The following is a 24,116-nucleotide window of genomic DNA, read 5'->3' as shown; positions in this document are numbered from 1 at the left end:
TAGACCTAGGCCATGGCTCTGATGGGAGAGGGTGGGGGTCATTTGACTGCTTTTTTCCCCCTTTTTGGCAAATATGCTGAGAATTAAATGATATTTTGGAAACAAGTAGCGATTAGAATAGAGGAGCAAAAGTATTGCTGAAGCCACCATTTAGCTGATGTTGATAGTCCTTCCTGAACGTGCAAAATGCATGTTTCAATAATTGCATTGAGTTCAAATCATTCTCAAATGGAAGTTCACATCTACACATAAAAGACATAGGAGTTCCAGTCACATGTGCCATTTATATCTTATTTATTTGGCTGTAAGTTACAGCAGAAACAACAGGTTTCAACTAATTTTTTCCTCCAAATATCAAATATTATACAAATTCTGCTCAAATTATCGTATTTTGAGATTTGGAAAGGCATATCAAGGGACATCCATCTCCATCAAAGATGAAACACCATTTTGAAGCATCTGCAAACTCATCCATTGTTGAGTTTGCAGTCTGTAATGTCCCAATCTCATATATATTTTATAACAATGAATATTAGAATTGTAGACCCTAGCCTGATTTCCTGTGGGGACATAAAAGAGGAACTTTATTTTGCAGGCCAAGAATCAAAGTAGAAACTCAACATATACATCATTCTCTGATTCTGGAAATAATGCCACATGCTTTCTTTGTTGCCTCCCCCACCGTGTTGGGTTTCCCTATGCCATCCGTCTGGTAAACACACAAGATTAGTTTTTCTCGCCATGCACATGTATACATAACCTGAATTAGATTGTTGTTTCTCTGTGTCATATAATATATGTGGGTATATGCATCATTCTGTATTTATTTATTTTTGTCATATTTATGAAGTGTATATCAGAGGTGGTGACCCTTTGAGAGCTGTATGCAATGAAATTTCATTTTAATGTAATGCCAATTAGTGTACATTCAAAGTGACAATAAAATTATTATTCTACTCTACTGTACTCTATTGTACTCTACTCCACTCCACTCCACTCCACTCCACTCCACTCCATTCCATTCCATTCCATTCCATTCCATTCCATTCCATTCTATTCTATTCTATTCTATTCTATTCTATTCTATTCTATTGTTGTAATAGTCTATTTTGAAAACATTGTTACTGTTTGTTCATATATAATACTAAAGATGAACTTATCTCTGAATTGTACAATTTTGTTTCCTTTGTTATCATTGTGGCCTATAATATTTTAGGTCTAGGACAGAGGTATAAAAGGATCATATCTGTTTTGCGGCCTCCGAAGTACAGGATGGAACAGTATTTTTTTTCTCTTTTTGTTCTGGGAATGTTAAGGAGCAGAAATAGGTGTCTCTAGCTTGCATATTCTGATGCGTTTTACCTCTGAAAACCTCTGACATCTTACAAAATGGATTTGCTTCCATTCACCTTGAGAGTAGACCCTCACTCAGCATGCTGCTTTAAATCTATTGTGTTCCTCTTGTGTATTCTGGTGTAGGACAATGGCAGCACTCATTTTGTGATTGGGTAATACTGTTTGTTTTCAACCAGCAGCTGATGCTTATAGTGCCAAGTCAACAACATAACAATATCCAGACAAGTGGGGTGGGGAATCCCTGGATTTTCAGTCCAATTCAGTTTTTCCCTTCCAAGAGTAACTGTATACTCATTATTGTGTGAGGATTCCCCCCCCCCCCCACACCATGCCATCACTCTGCTTAACAACTAATTCCCACAACACTGTTTTATGCCCTGGGATGTCAAACCACCTAGTAGGGCTGTATTATCCTTCTCATCTTTCCTCAGCTTATGTGTCTTATGATTTATGTTGATTACTTATTTAGTATCCTATGACTATAACTGAGCACTGTATCTTATGATTTATGTCTGTATTTTATGATTATGATCATGGTTTATCACTTGTTGCTTGTATGTACACTGAGAGCTTATGCACCAGAGACAAATTCCTTGTGTATCCAATCACACTTGGCCAATAAAGAATTCTATTTTATTTTGCAATGAAATTACAGTGATGTCATCTTAGGGGACTCTGAAGTTGGATGAGAAGCTTAGAAGGCCTCTCTTGTAGGCCATAGATTGTTCATCCTTAGCATAGAATTATGAAACTGAATTGAAAATCTCTGAATTAAAAAGTTCTGTCTTAGCTAGAAGCTGAACATATGGCATGAGGGAATGCAACAAACAAATGTTGGGTAGTTTGTGTGTCAGAGTTTCTTAAAGAAAGTTTCTCAAACTTTCTCCCATTGCCGTTCAGGGAGGTTGAAGCCTATCTCACTAGGCAGTGAAATCAGCTGGACTATGGAGGGCTTGGATACATCTAACACTTTGTAAAGTTTTTAAGGAGCAGGCAAAACAGCAGTAAAAACACTTACAAGGTGATAAAGGGCTTTAATGAGTTGGCTCTTCAATAGCACAGCTGTAAACTGATAGGGCAATCCCAGAAAAAAAAAGGATTAGTTAAGGGGGGGAGGACTCTAAATCTGTCAGGAATCATGTTAATGTTTTTTTACTGGTTATGAACTAACTGTAGACATTTTCTGAATTTGCCCCACTTCAAGGACAATGGAATTTCTATATATTTCAGCATGTCGGGCTAGGATACAATTAAAAGTTGGATTTGGGGAAGCAAACTGCTGTGTCTGAATCTTTTTAATACATTAACTATCTAATAGTGGTAGAGTTTCCATGTGGCTAATAACCAGAGTTGGCACAATTAAATTCATTTTCTGGGAGGCACAACTGACTAATCAGGGATGCTAGATTTGCAGAACCTGCTAAGCTACAATGTCGCTGCTTCTTTCTGGGTCAGTGCCAATCACAACTATGGTTGCAGTATTATATTAGTCTCTATGGCAAAGTGTGTATGGAACTCCTGTTTTTGGAAGTCATGGAATAAGGCTGAGAGATCCTTCAAATTCTGAAATCACTGAGCATAATGTCTCTAGCAGAGATGTCTTCAGAGATCTCTTTGGATCTAATGAAAGAGAATTCTATGAAAGTTACGTGTTTGGGAAAGTGTTGAAAAACAGACAAAAAGCACAACACATTGGGCAATTGGCTTACTGAGAATATTTGTAATATATTCCTTTATTTTCCTTAGACGTTGTGAATCTATTGTGAATTGCAGACTGTATGTCCAACAATCTAACTTTTGGTTATTCCCTGTTACAGAATATAAGCAAATACCATAGTTATTATATTTCAAGTTCAATAGAAAGAGGAATCTCTGGCCCCTCCCTGCCTGATGGGTGATATTAGTGGCTGTTAGGATGTGCATAGTTAAGTGCCTTTTTCTTGAGGTATGCTGCAGCACTATATAAGATGAGCACTCTCCTGCAAGCTAATTATCAGGATACGCTTGCCAAGATGTCAGCTGCAAATCAATTATAATCAGAACCTATATGCAGAGCTGAATGAGAAAGATGGAAACTTATCATTTAGCCTTTAAACTTGGCAGTAAAAAGTCCCTTGAATGCAAAATGCAAAATATTTAATCTTGTTTTACTGGCTTTAATTTTCAGAATGGTTTAAGGAACATTGATAGTATAGGCATGGCATAGAATACTAAATATATCCCACTTTGATTTTCAGTCCTTGCTTCCGTTTCCTATTCATCCTTTATCCTGTACTTAGCAGTAGAATAAATCTATGTAATTAGCCAATACGTTTGTTTGCACTGGTTGACAGAATTCCCTAAAGATGCCCAACACTTTTCTTTTTTCAATTGGAATCTGCAACAATTTCCATGCTGCACTTGATGAGTTGATTCTTCTTTCTCACTTGGGTATGTACTAGCAAAATTGGGGAAGATTGTAGCTCAGCATACCTCAACCTCTGTAATGTGACACTTGGGGCCCTCCAAATATTGCTGAATTAGAACTCCCAGTATTTCCCTTAAAGAAAATTTACCATTGTGGTAAAATTCCCCACTTCTTTCAAAAGACATTAGGAAAAAAACTGGACTAGTTACTAGTGTACATGATGCTGGGCTTGTGGTGGGAGAGAAGCATTCTTGACAGAATCAATCAATCAATCAGAATACAGCTGGAAGAATACTCCTTTACACTTATTATTATTCCTCTTAGAGGCTGTTTTTATAATTGATGTTGGATTCTTCAGGGTGGGTGTTGTTGTTTTGCATTTATATGGTTCATCAATATTTTTATGCTGTATGCCACCGGGAGTTGTTATTGATTTAGCAGTATATAAAGAGGGATAGTTAAATTACATAGTTTTAATTTTAATTTACAACAACGTATTAATGTAAATACAATAACTTAGGCTGACATATTCTCAAAGAAGAAATCCTTAAAATTATGGATGTATGGTCAGTTCTGGTTGCTTGGATTATATTAATATTGCCTATGGCTGTGAATAGTCCTGGAAAACATTAGGGAGCAACTTAACTTCCATTGGGTAAATATTTAAAACTTTTCTTTTTCTTTTTTCCCCTCTACTCTCTTTTGTAGGGCAATGGCAATCTGGGTTAATTTTATGCTGCCCAGAGGGCAGCATGATTTAGCCAGAAACTTTTTGGGTACCACTTCACAAGAAGACCAGGTCTATTGAGAAAGTGCTAAGCCTGTACTCCAATTACAGATTATTTCCTGTGCAGGTTTATTCTATTCTGTCTGGCTAATTGTGTCCTTGAGAACTTAGGTTACCAAGGAATGGGAAGGTGACTTTTTCTTTTAGTTTGAGTTTCTGTGCCACAAATTTAGATGCATAAAGGACAAATGGGCTAGTTAACATCTGTGAACAAATTTCCAAGTCTGTGTTTATTAATTTCTATAACCGAACAGATGGAATGTCCTTGTACTAAATCACATACATTAATGCACTAAATCACATACATTAATGCTAAACAATGCTTTCTTCCCTAACCTATTGTCCTTTAGATTATAACTTCCCTCATCCCAAGCAATGTGTCTATAGTCCAACCCATCTGTGGAAGGTGGTTCTAGGCCTTTTAGATGGAATAGCACAAGCTTAGTGTTGCTAAAACATCTCACTTCACAGAGCATCAGTCAATGCAATGCAAGCCTTTATTTCTGGCAGAATAAGGATAATATATTTTGATCTCCCTCTATGCTTTGGGAAAAATCCAAAACATGATGACGGTTCATTTCTCTGCCGTTTACTTTTTTCTTTCTAAGCAACTAGTGATTGGTCCACCCCCTGCTGGGTTCCTCAAGCTTGTCTAATCTGGAAAGTGAATGTGAACTGGGTTAGTGAAAATAATAAGAACCAAATGTCAGCCTGGCTGTTCAGGACAAACAGAGTTTCAGAACCAAGCTGTTCTTAATAAGGCATCTCACTTGGTAGAACCTAGCAGTATGAAGCTGGCAAAAAGTAACCCAGAGTTACAACAGTAGTGCTCAGAAGACCCACGCACCAAATTCAACGGCTGCTATTACTTTGCCTACTAAAACGCTGTTTAGCTTATTTCCCCTGTCCTCGTATTACTTGCCTTTCTTTGTATTGATGCAAGTTCTCCAAAGCTGAAAGGTCACATTCTTCTTTAAGCCTCATGCTGTTGCTTGGGTGCTTAATAAGGCACCTCAGTTTCATGAAGTTGTTATCAAAAAAGGAGTTACCTTTTCTGAATATTGTGCTGTTTACTTTGGAAGCCCCTGGGGACATTTTGCTCATTCTCCTCTCTTTCATGAAATTGAACACTGGACCCCTTCTGGATCAGCTACCAATTAGTTGAGGAGTGAGAAGTTGTGGTAATGCATATTTGAGTTAATGGATTACACAAGACACCCTCTTGCTGACTAGTCCCTTGGAGAAGCTAAAGCCCATTAATATCCTTCCTCCAATCTCCCCACCCCTTCCAAGGATGTTCACTGCTTTATTCTCCCATACTCTGCTTAATTATGTTCCTGGTTATGTTTCCCCTTCAGCATCACAAGAATTTATGGATAGATATCCTTAATATCAGGTTGGATTCTTAAACCCAAACAGGAGAAATGCTGGGACTGATGTTTGCCTTGTAACTACAATCTATAACAGTGATGGCGAACCTTTTAGAGACTGAGTGCCCCAAAACCGCCCCCCCATTCCCACTCCGCCCTGCCCACTGGGCCACCCACCACCTCCACGGCCTGCGACAGATCACCCAGGCAACCCAGCAGCGCCATGATGGCCACACCCTCCACCCATGCCCCGCAGCATCATCTGCATGCGATGGGGCACAAGGGCGGAGTTTTGTCCCTGCTGCCCATCTACCATGTCCTTGGCTGCGCTGCTTCGCGTGGACCACACCCAGGGGCAATTCTCTGGGGGAGCTGCTGGTGAGGAGGGGACCATGGGAGGAGGTGGGGCTGGGGAGATGGTGAGTGTGCCCACACAGAGGGCTCTGAATGCCGCTTCTGGCACCCGTGGCATAAGTTCGCCACCACTGATCTATAACCTAGAAAATGTGCAAACAGTTCACCTTTGTTTGCCATTCCAAATACTTTCTTTCTCCCTAATTCTTTCTTGAGTGTTCATTGTTCTGCAACCTTTCCTCACTGTTGTTCTCAATCTCTGTCCAATTCTTTCCAGTGATTTTCTTCCCCCAACTGGAAGCTTTCCCATCCTACCGCCCTGATCTCTTCCAGCTTCTTCACTGCCTTTTCCTTTGCTCATTCTCTCCCCCAACCTCTTGAGAAGCTGCAGCTTCTCTGTTCCTTCCAAAAGAAAAGAACCTGCAGCAATTATTTTTAGCAGAGGAAGCCAGGACACTGGGATTTTGTTTCATATTCTTTTCTACTAATGAAAAAAGCTACATTTTTTTTTTAGTTCCCTTCTGATGGAGTGTTTGTTCCAAAACCATCCAACCAAACAAAAAATGCAGTCTTTTCATCAGGATCAATGGCTGTGAACATCCAATATTGCAACACCCTCTACTGATGAAGACAAAAGTTACAGCTTCTTTTTAAAGTTTGCAATTACAACCCTCCCAAATATTTTATTAATAAAGGAGTACGGGACATGTATAAAATAAAACACAAATTCCAGTTAAGTAAAAAAAAAAATAGCTCCACCCACTTTTGGAATGTAGACACCGCCACGTCGTCGTATCAATCCTGTTATGGCCCTGAGGTCAACGGTAGCTGAGATCAAGATGCTTTTCCGAATCCCAGGTGTGCAGTGTTTCTCTAAGGGTAGGTGGGGATAGTGATGGTAGATCAGTCTGAACATGATCCCGAGCAGGCTTTTTCCTTAAGATTACTTCAATTATTCCCTGGAAAGTGTTTTGATGTCTCTTTCCATTCCCTGATGTTAGTCCAGAACAGTTTATAGTAGTGCTGTTTCCACTCTTCTGGACCTCTTATACCATGCTCATGTCTTACGTCACTGCAAGACTCTGTGTGTACAGAGCCCGTTTTAAACACTGGGGCTTGTCTTTAGAGCAGTGTTTCTCAACCTTGACAATTTTAAGGCATGTGGACTTCAACTCCCAGAATTCCACAGTCAGCATTGCTGGCTGTGGAATTCTGGGAGTTGAAGTCCACATGCCTTAAAATTGTCAAGGTTGAGAAACACTGCTTTAGAGTTCTCTGCTCACAACACCCAATCATTCCCCAAAATGTTGATGTTTATATCTCCCTCCAGACTTGTTTGGTTTTTATGTTCCTTTGAGCAAGTCCTTTTTTCTATTCCTTCATCCAGGATCACAGTCTCCTGGTTGCAGACTTACCAGGATCTGGTGCTTCCACTCTGGAATTAGCTCTCTTCTTCCCGCCATTTCTGTGTTTGATCCTACTTACTCTCATTAACCCTGGCAATTCCGCAATTACTGTTTTATTTTAATTATGGGTGCACTATGGTCCATTGTATTTGTTATGTCTTGTTTGGGGTGCTTTCTTTGCCTTGGTTAATATGCATTTTTTTTGTTTGTTCAGCCACTAGGTTGTGAACACGCCTGGATGGGAATTTGTAACTGATCTGTTGGGTTTTGGTAAAAAGAAATATTGTTCTTGTTGTTATTTTTTGTGAATGGCATTTTATAACCACTTTCTTTGCAGGGAACCTAAGTTAGATCTATCCCAATCTCAGACAGTCTTATATATCTCACTTGACAATAATGAGACTTTTCTCTGAAAGCAGAGTCACAAGCAAGAGCTTGTATTAATCAGAGGACAGACCTCTCCAATGAATATTACGGGACCCCTTATTTCTCTTTTAATAAACATGATCTATTTTCTCCATGCCTTTCGTACAGATACATATAATAAGAGATGTCTACCGTCTTGCTCTTAAAATAGAAGTGTATCTAACATTTTTACTACTACTTTTTTTTAAGCAAAAACCTTGGGTGCACTTGGATTGCAACAATTGTGCAGAGAGCCATACTTAAAAGTAAAAAAAAAAAAAAAAACCACTCATCAATATCTCCTTCTTTAAAACAAAAACGATCAGTATCCTCTTCTTGGCCCTTGTAGACTTTGATCTTTTCGTTAGAACACTCTCGTTTGCAATGAAACTCATCTGTCCATTCGGGACACAAATTCTATTATTATTAATAAAACAACAACAAAGAGTTACGGTATTGTCCGTTTAACATAAGAGCTTGCTTGGTGCAAGGCAAACAAGAGAACCCCTTTTTTTTTCCCCCTAGCCAAAGGATTTGACTTCTTCCGAATATTGATTTTTGACGGATCAAAAATGCTTAGATTCGCTAGGGGAGCGTCCTTACTTCCTTGAGCCATTCTCTTCTGTTGCTTAGGGGGCAAATCCACCTGAAGCTCCCAAAATCAGTTTGGCTGTTCTTTGGCAGCATGCAGCCGAACCGATCCTGGGTCTTTCCCCAGACCCAGACCCAGACCCAGACCCAGACGCGACGCTCCGCCCCTCCCCCCCCGCGCTCCCTTTTTCTGGTGACGCCGCCGCGATTGCAGCGGGACCCATTCAACGCTATAAAAGCGCGGCAAAGTTCTGCAGCTGGCCAGGCAGGGAGGGGTTGGGAAGTGGGGAGGGTTTGTACCAATAAAGAGAAGGGTTCTCGTCGCAGGCCCCGCCCCTTCTCCCCTTCCTTAGAAGAGGTGAGGAAACTGCCTTAAGAAAGCTGGGGCGAGGGGGGGGGGCGCGAAAAGTGAACCCGCGCTGATACTACTAGGAAGGGAAAGCGCTGGTGGGAGAGATGGGCTCTCTTCTCCTCCGCGTCTGTGTCTGCCCCTCCTGCCCTGGCTTGGCCGGAGGATGTGAGCTGATGCAGTAATGCTCTCGGTTTCCCTGAGCCTCTCCACGGGCCGATCGGATGACAGGATGACCTGGGTTTGCCTATCTTGTATGCTTTGGGTACGTAAGAGCGCCGAATCCGACGGGTTTCCTCTCGGGGATGGGGGGGGGGGAAGAGGAGAGAAGGGTCTGGGTTTCAAGCAGTGGTAGCCGAAGAGGAGGAGAAGGAGAAGAGACTTGGGGAAGAGTTGTGCGCGGCTACCCGCGCCGACGGATGGGATGGAGGGATTGGAAAGCTCCGCTCGCGCAGCGTTGCTAAAGGCTTGGATGGAAGAAAGGCGTCCCGGGGCGGGAGGGGGATTGGGGGGGGGGGGAGGAAAAGAAACAGGGAAGGGAAGGAAAGCCCTGTTAAGAGATTCCATCTGGATGCGGGTTTGCGAGGAAAGCCTTTGATGCTTGCTGAGAAGCAGATGTCCGGCTCTCCGGCTTGCCGGGCTGCTAGAATTGCTGGCGGCCAAAGATTGGGCCTTAAAAGCACGTTCTCCTTCTCCCTTCTCCGCTCTGCCCTTCGTTTCCGTGCGAGGGACACGTTTATTTTCACTCTTTCCCCGTGCTTCTGAAACCTTCTCCCTCCCTCCCCTGCTCCACTTCCAAACTATCCGGATTGGGTGGTATGGAAGGAGATGATCTATTCTAGAGAGGCTCGGAGAGGAGTGGGGAAGAAAGGATGGTGTGGAGGCCAGATGGTGCAAGCAGAAGTTGGTTTGGTTTTAATGGGTGCCTGAAAGAGTGAAGAGAGCTGGCTGGGGTTAGTGGAGGATTGGGCTGGAATTTGGAGAATGGCAGTACCGACACATCTGGAAGGTTTCCGGTTGGGAAAAGCTGATGAATCTAAAGGGTTATGCCAGGTATCATAAACGAGCAGAGTAAAGATGATAATGTGATCTATAATATGTCCACCTCTGCATGAGAAGAAGCAGGACTTGTAACTTAAAAGCTTTTCAAAGCAGAACTATTGCCTCTTATGGGAGAGGAAATTACAACACCAGCATTTAGATGTGACATTAAAATGAACAGAAGATGGCAAAAGAATTCCGAATTTTGGGTGTCCCTGGTACAGTAGCCTGACTGGTAATGCTGCTAACCAAATGCTGATAGGAGACACAACTGCAACCCCTCTTGGATATCCATGTATTACTACAAAGCAAGATTATTGTGTTGTTGCGTGTGGGTGGGGGGAGAATCAAATATAACTAATCAAGGATACATTTGCATGAAAAGAGAACTCTGCTTTTTCAGAGCTAACCAGCCTGCTTGGTCCCTACAGTTACAACCTACTGTTTGTGACATCACATTGTTTCCATAGTGATACTTTGGGTGGTCCCAAAGGTGAACTGGGATGGGTGGGGGGTGGGAAATGACAAAATGAAGTTAAGGAGACACTCCCCCCCCCGTCAATAATAAATAATCAACTCATCCTGAAAAATGATCTTGGAAAATAAGAAAGGATAGAGCTTAGATAAGGGGTTTCTAATTGATTGAAAGTCCAGAATTAGTTAAGAGGCTTTCAGACTTTTAACATTTAATAAATAGGTTGATTTACCCCCAAAAGATATTGGTGTTAAGTTTTTCATACTGATATTTATAAGTTAAGTATGGAGATAAAATATCTCAGTTTATTTCTTGCTGCAATGGGCTGCTAATCTCCCCCTTTAGAAATGACAAGAGAGAGGTACGTTCTTAGATAGCTGATGCACATAAATATTTGTAACATTATGTCTGTGTAGGTCAGTTAAAATGTAATGGCTATATTTTTGTGGCTGCCTTTATTTCCGCAAATTTAGCCCATTTGGTTAGCTTATGTTTCAGTGTATTATGCCAATCAAAAACACTGGTTAATTCAGTGACTAAGTTAAGTGTGTTGCGTAAACGTGGCCTTTGTGAACATTTGCTGAATGCTTTGGCACAATAACTTGTCTTGGGGCAAGTTAGACATTTATTTTGAACTCACTGCATGCTTGAAATATGAGGGTTGAGCAATTTTGCAAAGGAGTTTATTTCTATCTTGTTTACAGTTACAGACTAGGAGTTTCTGTGGTTGACGCCACTGCTCTTAAGAACAGTCCAAACTTGTGAAACAAAGAACCAAATACTTTGAAGCCTTTGTAGGAAAGCTCTTTGCAACCATCTTCCATAAATGCTGGACTTCATGTCCGATAATCCATAGCCAGCATGTCATTGAAGACTAAAGTTAGCATATCTGGAGTGTGTAAGGCTGAGGAAGCTTGTTGTATAAAACATGATGCTTTTTTTTTGAAGAAGAGACAATAGTTTTTGATGTATGTCCTTGTGTATAGAACATGACAATTTATCTGTCATTACAGTCCGGTATTAAGGAATTACAAGCTTCAAGATCTATGATCCCTCCCTTGACATCAGAGATCATGATAAATACATAGATTTGTAGACTTTGATCTCAAAGTGTTTGGCGAATAACACAGCCCTCTATTTCTTGCCTGCTGATTCCTTAATGGGCTAATGAAACTCTTCGGAGTTTAAACCTTCCAGTGTACATGTGGGGCTTTACCCTGGTTCCAGGAGGAGAGGGGGAATATATACACAATTGGGATGATTTACACGAAGTGATGTAATTTATCATTGCAGACCAGAGCAAGTCTCATTAGGTCATAGGTCACTGTAGCCAGCATCCTTTCTTAGATAATGGTTAGTTCCAGATGCTTTAGTGGAAAGGTGGAAAGGCTTGAACGACATGGGGTACTGACCAGAAATTCCAGTTCCTTGTGATCACTTCCAGCTTTTTGTAATCTGATGGTTCTGGCAGTTCTCGGGAACTTGATCTTTTTTTTTTTTTTTTTCCAAAAGCAGCATAAAAGATCAGTGGTCGCTTTCTGAGAGAGGTGGGGTTGGAGAGAAGAAATCCATCTAATAATCAGATATTAGTTCAAGAGCAGAAGCATCCTTTTCTAATTCAGCACTGTATCTTTATAATCAAATGCATTTTATTAGAGGCTCTTTGCCAGACCTGAAATATATTTTGAATTCCTAGCTCCTAATCAGTTTAAGACTTCTCATCAAAATTTGGGCCAGCTGTTCAATTAAAAAATAAAAAAATAAAAGGATAAAAATCAATGATCATTTAAAATATCAGATTGTACGAAAGAATTTTTATCATGACTGAATGTTTTAAATTATGAAAAGTTCTTAAACATAGCATCGCCTTAATGCTGAATTTAACAGAGATGCTAAAGGGATAATCAATAATTTCTTAAAATTAGATATCTGACCTGCTACAAAGATCCTCCTAATTTTTTTTGATTTAAAGTATCTTCTAATTAAAGGATGAAATATGGGGGAAGCATCTGACCAGCTTACACACCATCTAACTTAGATGCTATCTGTGATTCAACTGGCCATGTCTTGATGTTTGTTACTGAGCATATCACAAATAGGTAGAAATGTATATACAATACTGTGGCAATTTATTTTAAGAAAAAAATAATCCACTGCAAAAAGCAGTCTGTGATTTTGGAAAGTGTTGTGATTTTATTCTTGATGCTAAGGAACTTCTGAGGCTCACCATCTAACTCAAGTATCGGCAACATCATTGTGAATTTTCAGAATATTTCAAAATGGCTGTCAAAGGGGAGTATTCATTCACAGATTAACTGTCATGATAGGGATAGAAAGTCACAAAATGCACATTATTAAGAAAGGCTTCAAGAGAAAGAACTTGCCCCAAAACTGGAGTACAAGACTGAAATGAAGATATTTGATTTTTAAAGTGACCTTTTACATATATGTGGAAAGGCAGCTATGCAGATAATTCAGTAATTCAAAACAAATGTTGTACTGTATGATCAAAGGTTTTGGAATATGAGTAGATAAAAAGATTCCACTAGAATGAAAGCTGATAGGTTAAACAGTCAGATAACATATCTTCTTTAGAAAATGTGTGACATGCAGAATAAAAAATGTGATTCAGATTATATTCTTGGTTATTTAAGATGAGATTTACAAATCATTGTAAATAAATGATACCTGTTAGGCGGAATGCACTTTTTCTTTGCTCTTCAATCCAAAAAGACTTTGAAAGCAGTTTTTAAAGAATAAAATTGCTCCTTCCTGCCAGCTTGCAAAGGGGAAAAAAGATAAAAAGATAGGAAAATAGGAGAAAAACCACTGCAAAAATGGAAACATTTGTATATGCAGCATTATGCTATATATGGCATTCCTGGATACTTCATCTGAGTAATTGTTGTATTTTATTTCTTAATAAGTTCCATTTGGTAAGACTTTTTAATACAAAAGTAAATCCCAGAATCTTGCAACGTGTTTTTGAATAATTTAAATATAAATTGGAATACTTTAAATATAAATTAGAATCTTTTATCATATACGATATCTGAAAGCAACTATATAAATTACTTTCGCCAGCTTTCCCATAGAAGATAATATATGAATGGAATGCAATTTCCCCCTTGTCTTACATTAAATAACAGGTATTAACAACATGGGTAAGTAACATTTTCCAAGCTTGAAACACTCTGAATATTCAATATGAATATACAATCATTTTGAATATTCTAAACCAGAAGAAAACATATTGCAATTTGCAATTTTGTCTTGCACTTGGGACAAGTAAGACACTTGATTTGAAATATTTTGCCATCAAGTACAATAACTCAAAACAACCCATTGGTTTCCCATTATTTTCTCTGCTGTCCAAAATGTGCAGAAGTTAACAGTTTGTACTTAAATGTATCTACCACCAAATTTATAGAAAAAATGGCCAAGTAGTTGACTTTCAAAAATTCCCATAGCAAACTATGCAAGCATTAGTTAAACATCACTCAATACATAGTTTTTTGAAAAATGTAAAAGATCTCCCCTAGGTTATATCCTCGCTATATACATTTAACAATAAAATATCATTTTACATAACATTTTTTCTTATTAAAATTGTTTCATTCATGCAGTAAGGAGAAAGCATGAATTTCAGGTGACCTAATCTTAATTTATGTTGAGAAAACTAAGCAGAGTAAGATATGGTTAGTATTTGGCTGGGAAACTACTACCAGGTTGATTTACTAGATTGCATAGTAAAACCAAAAACAAACAAAACTCCTTAGTGGGCAGCTGTGGCAGACTACATCTGTATTGGGGCCAAGAAAACAACATGGCCAAATAGTTACCAGGAATTGAACTCAACTTGAGAGAGTGAGACTTAATTTTTTTAAAAAAAGACCTTGACCTTACAGCATTTTTGAGGATGTACAGTATTTGCATTCAACAAATATACCTGGCTGTCCTAAACACGAATTTAATGTCTTGGGAATTATACATTTTGTTTAAATTACCAAACGAATACATTTGTCCTCCTCATCAGTTGCAGGCTGGATTGATTTCCAGTCTGTATAGTTTAAGGATGATGTAATTTCTGTGTTTAAGTAAACCTCCCATTCCATTTAAGGGCAGTCATGGCCTGTGAACTTAATGAGAATAATCCTTCTTAATTAGATAACAATATAAAAGGAAGCAGTTTTGCTCATGATTTGGCAGTCCTACAGTGAAAATGGGCCTGTGAGTTGGTGAAGGAGATGTGACAGGAGGAAAACAACTAAAAGGAAGAATTAAGTGAGTACACAAGATGACTGCTTGGTTGTAAATAATAATTTTTTTTTTTGAGAGGGAGAGAAAAGAGAAAGCAATTAGTTGGGCAACTTTTCAAAGCAAACAAAGTGGGAAGTCAGAGGAAAATAAGGAACATCCTTTCTGCTAAGACTAACTAGAGGACACTTCAGTTGAATCTCATCTATGCTGAAAGCCAGTTTTTTTGCTTCCTCTTTACTTACAGATTTAGGATAGTGGCCTTTTTGAAGGATACTTTCTGCTGAACTAGTTTTACCATTTGGGATATAAGTTGCCAGTATTTTTGGTCTTACAATAATACAAACAAATCATTTGACCAACATTGTGTCTTGCTTTTGGTAATCCTTTCAAAAGCCCCAAAATGAACCCACATTCTAACAACTTTTGACAACCAGGCTGAATATATAGTGGGAAGCATTTGTATTGAAGTATTTTTTGGTTCAAGCAACCTCTTGACCACCACAAATAGAAGAGGGAGATGGAGTTTACAGACCCTGATTGTAAGATGAAGAAATACCACTTTCTGATGAATCTCAAGAAGGCACCTCAATGCAATGAACCCCAACCTTTTGGGTACCAGGGACCAGTTCCATGGAGAGAGGTTTTTCTGTGGACCGGAGGGGGTGTGGTTTCATGTACTGCTTGCATCCCACGGATGGGGCTTTGCTTGTTTGCACACCTTGGTTTCTGGCATGCTGCGGACTGGTGCTGGTCCACAAAGTGAGGGTTGGGAACACGGTCTTAAGATCCCCAATCATTTTTCCTTATTTAGTTCCTTGCACTGGTATTTTTTCTGTTCTGTTCTCTCCTGGGTCACCTTTGGCTAGCTGGATTAACTATTAATTGTAGAGTAACAACAGTATGGTTTTTTGTGCCTTTGTCTGAAAAGAGACATTCTTTTGTCTTCTTTCTTCTTCACTTAGGACACTTTCTAAGGTCACTTATCATGTACAGTACTTAGTCTCAGACATTTAAGGTAATGGCACTTATCTCTTCTCTTCTTGTGCCTACTTCTGTGACTGAATTTCTCCAGGAAAGCTTCTTGACTTAGTAATGTCCTTCCTAGGGGTGGGGTGGGGTTGGGGCTGAAGGTCACAAGGCCAGGGGAATAATTGACATGGTCAACAGGCTAAACTGCTGGAGAAAATGTCTGGGGATATTGAGCAGACGGAGAGAAGGATTCTGTCCAAGAATCCCAAGGGGTACTGGCACTCGTACTAGTGGATGGGGTGAGGGTAGTTGTTGGATGGAATAGAAGCCATCAGTGCAGTTATTTCCCAAGTTCTTAGATAGTTATATGATCAATATTTTTTTTGTTTCTACTAATGATAAAAATGAGGCTTAGATGATAATGGTAGGGTAGCAATCTGGTCATATTCACAAATACTTCTTTACCATTTGTTCTGGTTCAGCTTAGCTTAGGAGCCATCTTCCTCAACTTGGTACTATCCAGACACATTGTATTGTAACTCTTATTATTCCCGGCAAAGAAGTGCTGCCTGGCACTAGAATAGAATAGAATAGAATAGAATAGAATAGAATAGAATAGAACTGGAAGGGATTTTGGAGGTCTTCTAGTCCAGCCCCCTGCTCAAGCAGGAGAACTTATACCATTTCAGACAGGTGGCTGTCCAAATGGTATGACTTGTTATCCAGCATATCTGGAAGACAACCAGGGTAAGGCTAAGAGAAATTAAAGTCTACAGACTGATGTCTTCCATTACCAGATCAGAATCATCCTGGGATGAAAGGGTGCTGTTGCTGGTATGCTTTGGGCCACCAGGGACTTGGGACAGCTTTATGGGTTAAGGTTGAAATAAAAGAAAGGATTGCCCAAACGACTAGGAACCATTATCACGCTTTTTTCCTCTTTTGCTGATGTCTGATTTGCTGAAATATATGGAGTTTTTAATAGTGACTATTATTTATTTATTTGATTTGTATAGCTGCCCATCAAACATGCATGACTCTGGGTGGCTCACATACAGTAGTAAAACAATTACAAAAAACAAGCAAAATACAGATATCAATAAAACAACCACCCCATTCAAACCAAATTAAAAACCGTATGGAAGCCAGTTTGGTGCAATGGTTAAGGCAGTAGGAAATTGTGTGCTTGAATCTTGCTTTTGGCACCTCCTCCCAAACAAACTAACAAAAGCCATCTCCCCCCCAGAAAAAAACATTGATTATTATGGATGATGCTGAAAAAAACAAACTTGCTCATGTTAAGTCTGTGTACAAATTTAATTTCATTAATCCCCCGTCCTGAAAAGTTTTGAAAAGATACCACATAAAGTCCCAAAGATTATTTTACTCCAGGATTATTTTACTGAAACAAATGTCCAAATTTACCCCTTTAAACTGATGCAAAGGAGAAGAGAAGACAGAAAAAAATTATCATATTATTTTTGGCATGATGATGTCCATTGTTTTTCCTCTATGAGGTCATTCAGCCTTTCTCAATATAGTATCCTTCACATATTTTGGAAAATAACTTCCATCAGTTCTTGGCTAATGTGCCCAGTGATCAAAGATGATGCAAATTGTAGTTCAAAACATCTGGTTTACATGGAATGTTGTGCCTCCAGATATGAATTAGCTAGGAAGAAGGGCTAGTGGAAATAGCAGATCATATTGCTTAATGGTAAGTAATGGTTTTCATATAGTTCTTCAAAGAATTTCCATACTGACATGCCAGTTGTGCATTTCTCTGTAAAGTGGCTAGATATATTTTAGATCACAATATATTTCCATCTAATCCAAGTTGCTATCAAAACAGTTTAGATTTCATAGTTGCCTTCATGGAATTACATATGTCAGGGGATGATTAATTGTAGAAGGCAAGCTGTTATTCAGGGGGGCTTGATATTGTCATGGGGAACCTGAGGTAAGTTCCCAAATAACATCTAAGTTCCTGAAGAAAGTTAAAGTGCAAGTACATCAGGATATGGCACATTTTTGGCCCAAGGTCCATGGGTTATCTCCTTTAGAAACAACCTCCTTTTCCCATGCTGGTGATGCTTCTAGTAATTACAAGTATATTCAACTAATTGGCTGCTGTAATAGGATACAGATTGAGCCTGTTCGTTTTGGAGAGGGGAAAGGAGCCTCACTACATCTAGTTGAGATTGCAGGCTGTCTCAAGGAAGGTGAACCTTTGTCATCCAAAAGGTGGAGGAGGGAACTAGATTTAAAGCCATATTGGATATAATTCTAACTAATAGAGAAGAAGTGATAGAGGGAGTTGAAGTTGCTGGAGACCATGTCATACTGGAATTTAATATAATACAAACACTAGCAACAGAAAACAATCCAACCAGGGTCTTAAACTTCAAAAGAGCTGACTTTAACAAACTCAGAGAGAACCTAGGAAAGATCCCATGGATGAAAATCCTAAAGCAGAAAACAACCCAAGAAGCATGGGAAACTCTCAAAAATGCGATCATAAAAGCCCAGACCAGCACAATACTACTGAAAAGGAAAAACAAGAAATTCAAGAAGAAACCAGCATGGCTGCACAAAGATCTCTCTGACAAATTGAAAGACAAAAAGGACAAATACAAAAAAGGGAAAGAGGGGCACATAACTAAGGCTGATTACCAGCAGACAGCCAGAACATGCAAAGATGAAGTCAGGAAAGCAAAGGCTTAGAACGAACAAAGACTTGCAACAGAAATCATGGATAATAAAAAAAAAGTTTCTTCCAACATATTAATAACAAGAAAAAAGTCAAGGAAACTGTAAGTCCGCTAAAGAGAGAAAATTGCAAGGAAACAACAGGCAGCAGGGAGAAAGCAGAGCTGCTTAACTCATTCTTTGCAACAGTCTTCACACAATAAGAAACCATAGCCCAACATATTAAAAAAAACCCATTGCAAAAGACAAATTAGAAACAAAAATTAAAATAAGCAAGAAAATCGTAAGAGAACACGTATCTGACCTTGACGAATATTAATCACCCGGGCCTGACAGATTACATCCCAGAGTTCTGAAGGAGCTGGCAGATGTTATCTCAGAACCACTGCACCACATCTTTTAAAAATCCTGGAGCACTGGGGAAGTACCTGAGGATTAGAAAAGGGCTGATGTGGTTCCCATCTTCAAGAAAGGAAAAAAAATGGACCCAGGAAACTATAAACCAATCAGTCTAACATCAATACCTGGGAAGATCCTAGAAAAGATAATCAAAAAACAGATCTGTGAACTAGAAGCAAACAAAGTTATAGTAGCCGCATGGGTTTGTTAAAAACAAATCATGCCAAACCAATCTTTTTTCATTCTTTGACAAAGTGACTAAACTAATAGACCAGCAAAATACTGTGGACATAGTATACTTAGACTTCAGTAAAGCATTTGATAAAGTAAACCACAACTTACTCCTTAGTAAGCTAGAAAAAGGTGGAATAGACAACATCACCACCAAATGGATCTGTAGCTGGCTGGCAAACCGAACTCAACAAGTAGTCCTCAATGGCACTACATCCACATGAAGAGAAGTAAGCAGTGGGGTACCACAAGATTCCATCGTAGGCCCAGTACTCTTCAATATCTTCATCAATGACTTAGATGAGGGAATTGAAGGGAAACTCATCAAATTTGCAGATGATACCAAACTTGCAGGAGTAGCCAACACCCCAGAAGACCAACTAAGGATCCAAAAAGATCTTGACAAATTTGAACACTGGCCCTATCCAACAAAATGAGTTTCAATGTGGAGAAAAGCAAAGTTTTACATTTAGGCCAGAAGAATCAAAGGTACAAGTACAGATTGGGCAAGACCTGGCTTAAAAACAATAACTATGAGAGGGACCTTGGAGTCCTAGTGGACAATCACTTAACTATGAGCCAGCAGAATGCAGAAGCAGCCAAAAAAGCTAATACAATCCTGGATTGTATAAACAGAGGCATAGAAACAAGATCACGTGAGTTATTTAGTACCACTTTATAAAACCCTAGTAAGACCATACTTGGAATACTGCAGCCAATTTTGGTCACCATATTACAAAAAAGATGTTGGGAGTTTGGAAAAAATTCAGAGAAGAGCAACTAAGATGATCAAAGGCCTGGTGACTAAAACATATGAAGAACGGCTGCAGGACTTGGGTTTCGCTAGTCTAAAGAAAAGAAGAAATTGGGGAGACATGATAGCAGTATTCCAGTATTTGAGGGACTGCCACAAAGAAGAGGGGGTCACATTATTCACCAAAGCACGAGAGGACAAGAAACAATGGTTGGAAACTGATCAAAGAGAGAAGCAACCTGGAATTAAGGAGAAACTTCCTGACAGGACAATTAACCAGTGGAACAGGTTGGCCCCAGAAATCATGGGCACTCCATCACTGGAGGTTTTTAAGAGGAGACTGGACAGTCACTTGTTTGAGATGGTATAGGTTCTCCTGCTTGAGCAGGAGGCTGGACTAGAAGACTTCCAAAGTCCCTCCCAGCTCTATTCTATTCTATTCTGTGCTGCTATTACCTCTTCTACTGGAAAGTGTAAATTGGGAGCAAGCAGAATAAGAGGGGTCAGTTTTCCCTGACCAAGAAGCAAAGGGCAGGGATATATGTGAAAATGTGGTTTCTCTGAAGCAGAGGGGAGTGGAAAAAGAAGGAAACTTACATTTTTGGAGTTATGTCATATTCCTGGAAGTATGCCTTGATTAGCTATTTAGCTTTCTGTGGTGATAGGAGTCTCTGACTACAGGTGTGTAAGACTAGTTAAGCTGCACAAGACCATGCCTTAAGGACAAATGCATACAAAACCAGAATTGAGAGGACAGCAACAGACAGTAAGTGCTGCCTATGCAAAGAAGCTGAAGAAACAGTGGATCTCACCTGTAAGCTACTGCAAGAAGACCACACAGACTGACTACAAGCAGTAGCAACAATGGTGCATTGTTAAGATCTGCAACAAATATCATTTGCGTGCAAGCAAGAATTGGTGGGACCATAAAATAGAGAAAGTCATAGAAAATGAAGAAGTTAAATTGCTCTGGGACTTTAGAATTCAAACATACAGGCACCTCCCACATAACACCTCAGACTAACAATTGTTGATAAGAAACAACAACAAAAATGTCTCGATAGTAGAGACAGCATAATAGAAGAGAAAGAACTGGAGAAGATAACAAAATACAAAGAACTGCAAATAAAATTAGAATAACTGTGGCAAAAAAAAGCAAAGATAGTACCAATTGTAATAGGTGCCTTGGGGGCAATCCCAAAACATCGGGAGCACCACTTGGACACTATCAGCACTGACACATTCATCATCAGTCAATTGCAAAAGCCAGCTTTATTCAGAACAGCTTCCGTCCTGCAATGATATCTATAACACCATCAAACACCCAGATCTGCCAATCCCAGGTCCTTGGAAAGGACCCGATAGATAGACAAAAATGCCAAACCCAGTCTGAATATCTGGCTGACTGTGCAACGAACCATAATAATAATAAATAACTCAAAGTGGCAAATGTACTTAATGCTCTTTCCTCTATCATTTTCCCCACAACAATCCTCTGAAGTGGGTTGGCCACAAGTCACCCAGTCAGTTTTCCATGCATAAGTCAGGACTGTCTCTTGGTTTCTAACTACTAGAGCAAACTGACTCTCTAATAGTACACATTTATATACGATGTAACATATAAATTCACCTACCCTTCTGGTTAAATAGTTGTATGTATGAAATAAGGAAATTATGGGGGTATGGGGGTGGGGGTGGGTGGGTTTGGGGGTTAATTTTTTTTTGTTAATTGTTAATAAAACTTTTTCAATTAAAAAAAAAAGAAATAAGGAAATTATACAGATTTGAAGATATTTTTCCCAGGACAGGATTGCATCATACAGGATTGCATCATACAAGTCGCTGGAGAAGACCTCCTCCTCCTGCTGTCTTGCACTTCTAGGACATTTTTCTCTTGGTCTGAGAAACAGACTTTGTTTACAGCACACGCATCTTGTGGGATGGACTGAATTGGCGTTGCAGGAGAAGTTCTCCCTCTGTTGAAGAGTTTTGTGGCTTGGCAAACTAACCTAAGGCATGACAAATGGATGCCATTGTTTCCCATTCTTGCTTTTTACAAATCCAGTGTACGTAGTAACTGGGTGTGTGTATGGGAGACAGACCTGCAAGCTGGCAATCTGTCTTATTTTATCTCTCCTCCTGCGAGAAGCAGTCCCTGCCTTTATTTGCTCTGATGTCATGTGGTGGCTGGGGTCAGCTCTGGAGGAATCGAGGAAATGGTTGAGAAACAAAAGTAAATTAATCTCCCTCCACCCCAAAAATGCCTATTGATGGAATTGGGCGGGGTGAGGATAGAATGCAAGAATGCAGGCCTGCTTGTGGGTCACAAGAATTATTTTGCCTCGCCTGGAAGCAGAGCTAGAGGGGAAAGGTCAGCAGACATACCCTAATGTACCCTCTGTTGGGTTCCTGATTAAAAAGCTACTCACATTTGCACGTCCTACAAGAGTTGGGCTGCTTTGCCCTGCAATCTTGCTTTCTTGCTCAGTCAGTATACGAATGAATAAGCCTGGGGGAAAAAAAGGACCCGACTGGGGAGGGAAGGACTTTGAAGGGCAAACCTTCCCAACAAACTCTATATTCAGGATCCAGCATCCTTTCAGCGTTGGATGCTAGGCACTGCTGATTTTGCATAGAGAACACAGAGGTCTTTGCAAATGCTTGGCAGGGGAACCGGACAGCAGCCCTCCTCAGTTAGATCAGCTTTTGCAAGAAATCACATTTTCTTTCCATGCAAATGAGTTACCAAGGAAATGTTAGTCTCTCTTCCCCATCTTCTCCCCCCCCCCCCAGAAGAGGGCTTTGATCAAAATACAGGCTCTGGACTGATTCTCCCTTGTCATCAACCCAAGTCACTTTTTCCACTTTCTGGATCCTTTATGAATATTATAGCTATTCTTTATTTGTCAGAAGACTATCACTCTATCTTTTTTCCCTCTTGGACCTGCCTCCTTCATTCAATTTGCAGCTTCCTGGTGTTAAAGTGCTTTTTCCTCCTGCCAAAATCCCACTCCCAAGTATTTTGTAATCATCTGCACATCTATACATGAGGATATGGATTATCTTCTCACAGGAACGGACAGAGGCGAGCAATGTAATATTTGAAAGTTACAAAAATTATGGAGGGAGGCTGCATCATCATCGTCTGGAAAGTCCTGAGTTCTGAATTTCAGCATAGCAGATATCCTCCAATAGGGTCTTATTGGGATCAAATGTTATCTTTTGATTCTAATAGCCCCTGCCCTGATTTTCAGCTGCTTGCCTGAAATTCATCTGCTGTGATTGAAACTTAACTTATGATTGCCAGAAACTGGAAGCACACTATGGATGTGTAGGCAATAATATTCTCTCTCTCTTCCCCCTCTCCAGTGTAACTTTGGTTTCTCAAATATTTATGTTGGGTCCTCCCCTGCTGTTTGGGGTTTTTAACTTAAGGTCAGATCTGAAACAGCCTTGATCCTATCCTAGCCTCTAAAGTCCTTTAGCTGGCCATTGTGGATTTCTCTTTTTTTCTTTGTGTCCCTTTCAGTTGTTCTGAAAGAAGCTGGGAGATTCCAAGGGGAGAGCCTGGATACTGCAAACAGCATGGTGGGTCTCCACCCTCTTTCTCGTACTGGGAAAATAGTATCTCTCTGAATGATAACTACTAGGTTCCCTGTCTGTCTATAATCCTGTTGTTTAGACAAAGTGTACAAAAGCTCCATTTTGAGCAGATTTGGGGAATGGCTGACCTGGAATAAAATAACCTTATATTGTTAAAGTGGAGAAAAGACCTGATGCTATTTCTCTCTCTCTGTGTGTGTCTCTAATAAAGGAAGGAAAAGGATTGGTAGGATCCCATTTGGGAAGGGATGTCTTGTGGCAGGTTGGAGGAGAGTAAATTCTTGGAATGTTGCTTGGTTTTACCAGGAGGATCTCAAAATCCTTAGCTTTTTGTCCCAGCACCAATCTAAGAGACATGCTGTGCTTAAAAGGCAGACCAACAGATGAAAAATCCCTCAATAATCAAGGCAAAAATTAAATAGCAATTTAATTTTTATTTATTAATAACACTTCCAGAGCGCAAATAGCCCCATCCTTCAGCCAGATCTTAATTCAGTGGGAGTCTCATCCTGTGTTAGACTCAAACTCGACCCCAGTAGTTTTACTCATTGGCTAAATCTGCACAACACACTAGACTAGGGTAGAATGGAAATGAATAACTTATGGCTCAGTGACTTGTTGGAGCCCAGCCATTATCTTAACATGTTGTT

At 39.7% G+C, this 24,116-nt stretch overlaps 1 protein-coding gene across 9 annotated transcripts in view; it reads left to right on the top strand.

Moving 5' to 3' along the window:
- TNS1 (tensin 1) overlaps positions 1-24,116 on the top strand; it is a 356,761-nt gene that overhangs the window by 65,987 nt on the left and 266,658 nt on the right. Inside the window, exon 1 of one of the 9 annotated variants that reach the window (XM_039343167.1) lies at positions 9,067-9,290. The exons of 7 other annotated variants lie outside the window; for them this stretch is intronic. In XM_039343167.1, coding sequence (XP_039199101.1) covers positions 9,210-9,290 — 81 coding nt within the window. In that variant the 5' untranslated portion in view covers positions 9,067-9,209. Of the gene's footprint in view, positions 1-9,066; positions 9,291-24,116 lie in introns of those variants that run through there. One more of the 9 variants, XM_039343177.1, reaches the window with a different exon arrangement.

This window comes from Crotalus tigris, unplaced genomic scaffold, assembly GCF_016545835.1.
Source record: "Crotalus tigris isolate CLP2741 ecotype Arizona unplaced genomic scaffold, ASM1654583v1 scf7180000017834.3080900, whole genome shotgun sequence".
NCBI classification, from domain to species: Eukaryota; Metazoa; Chordata; class Lepidosauria; order Squamata; family Viperidae; genus Crotalus; species Crotalus tigris.
This window is presented reverse-complemented; position numbering and strand designations above follow the sequence as displayed.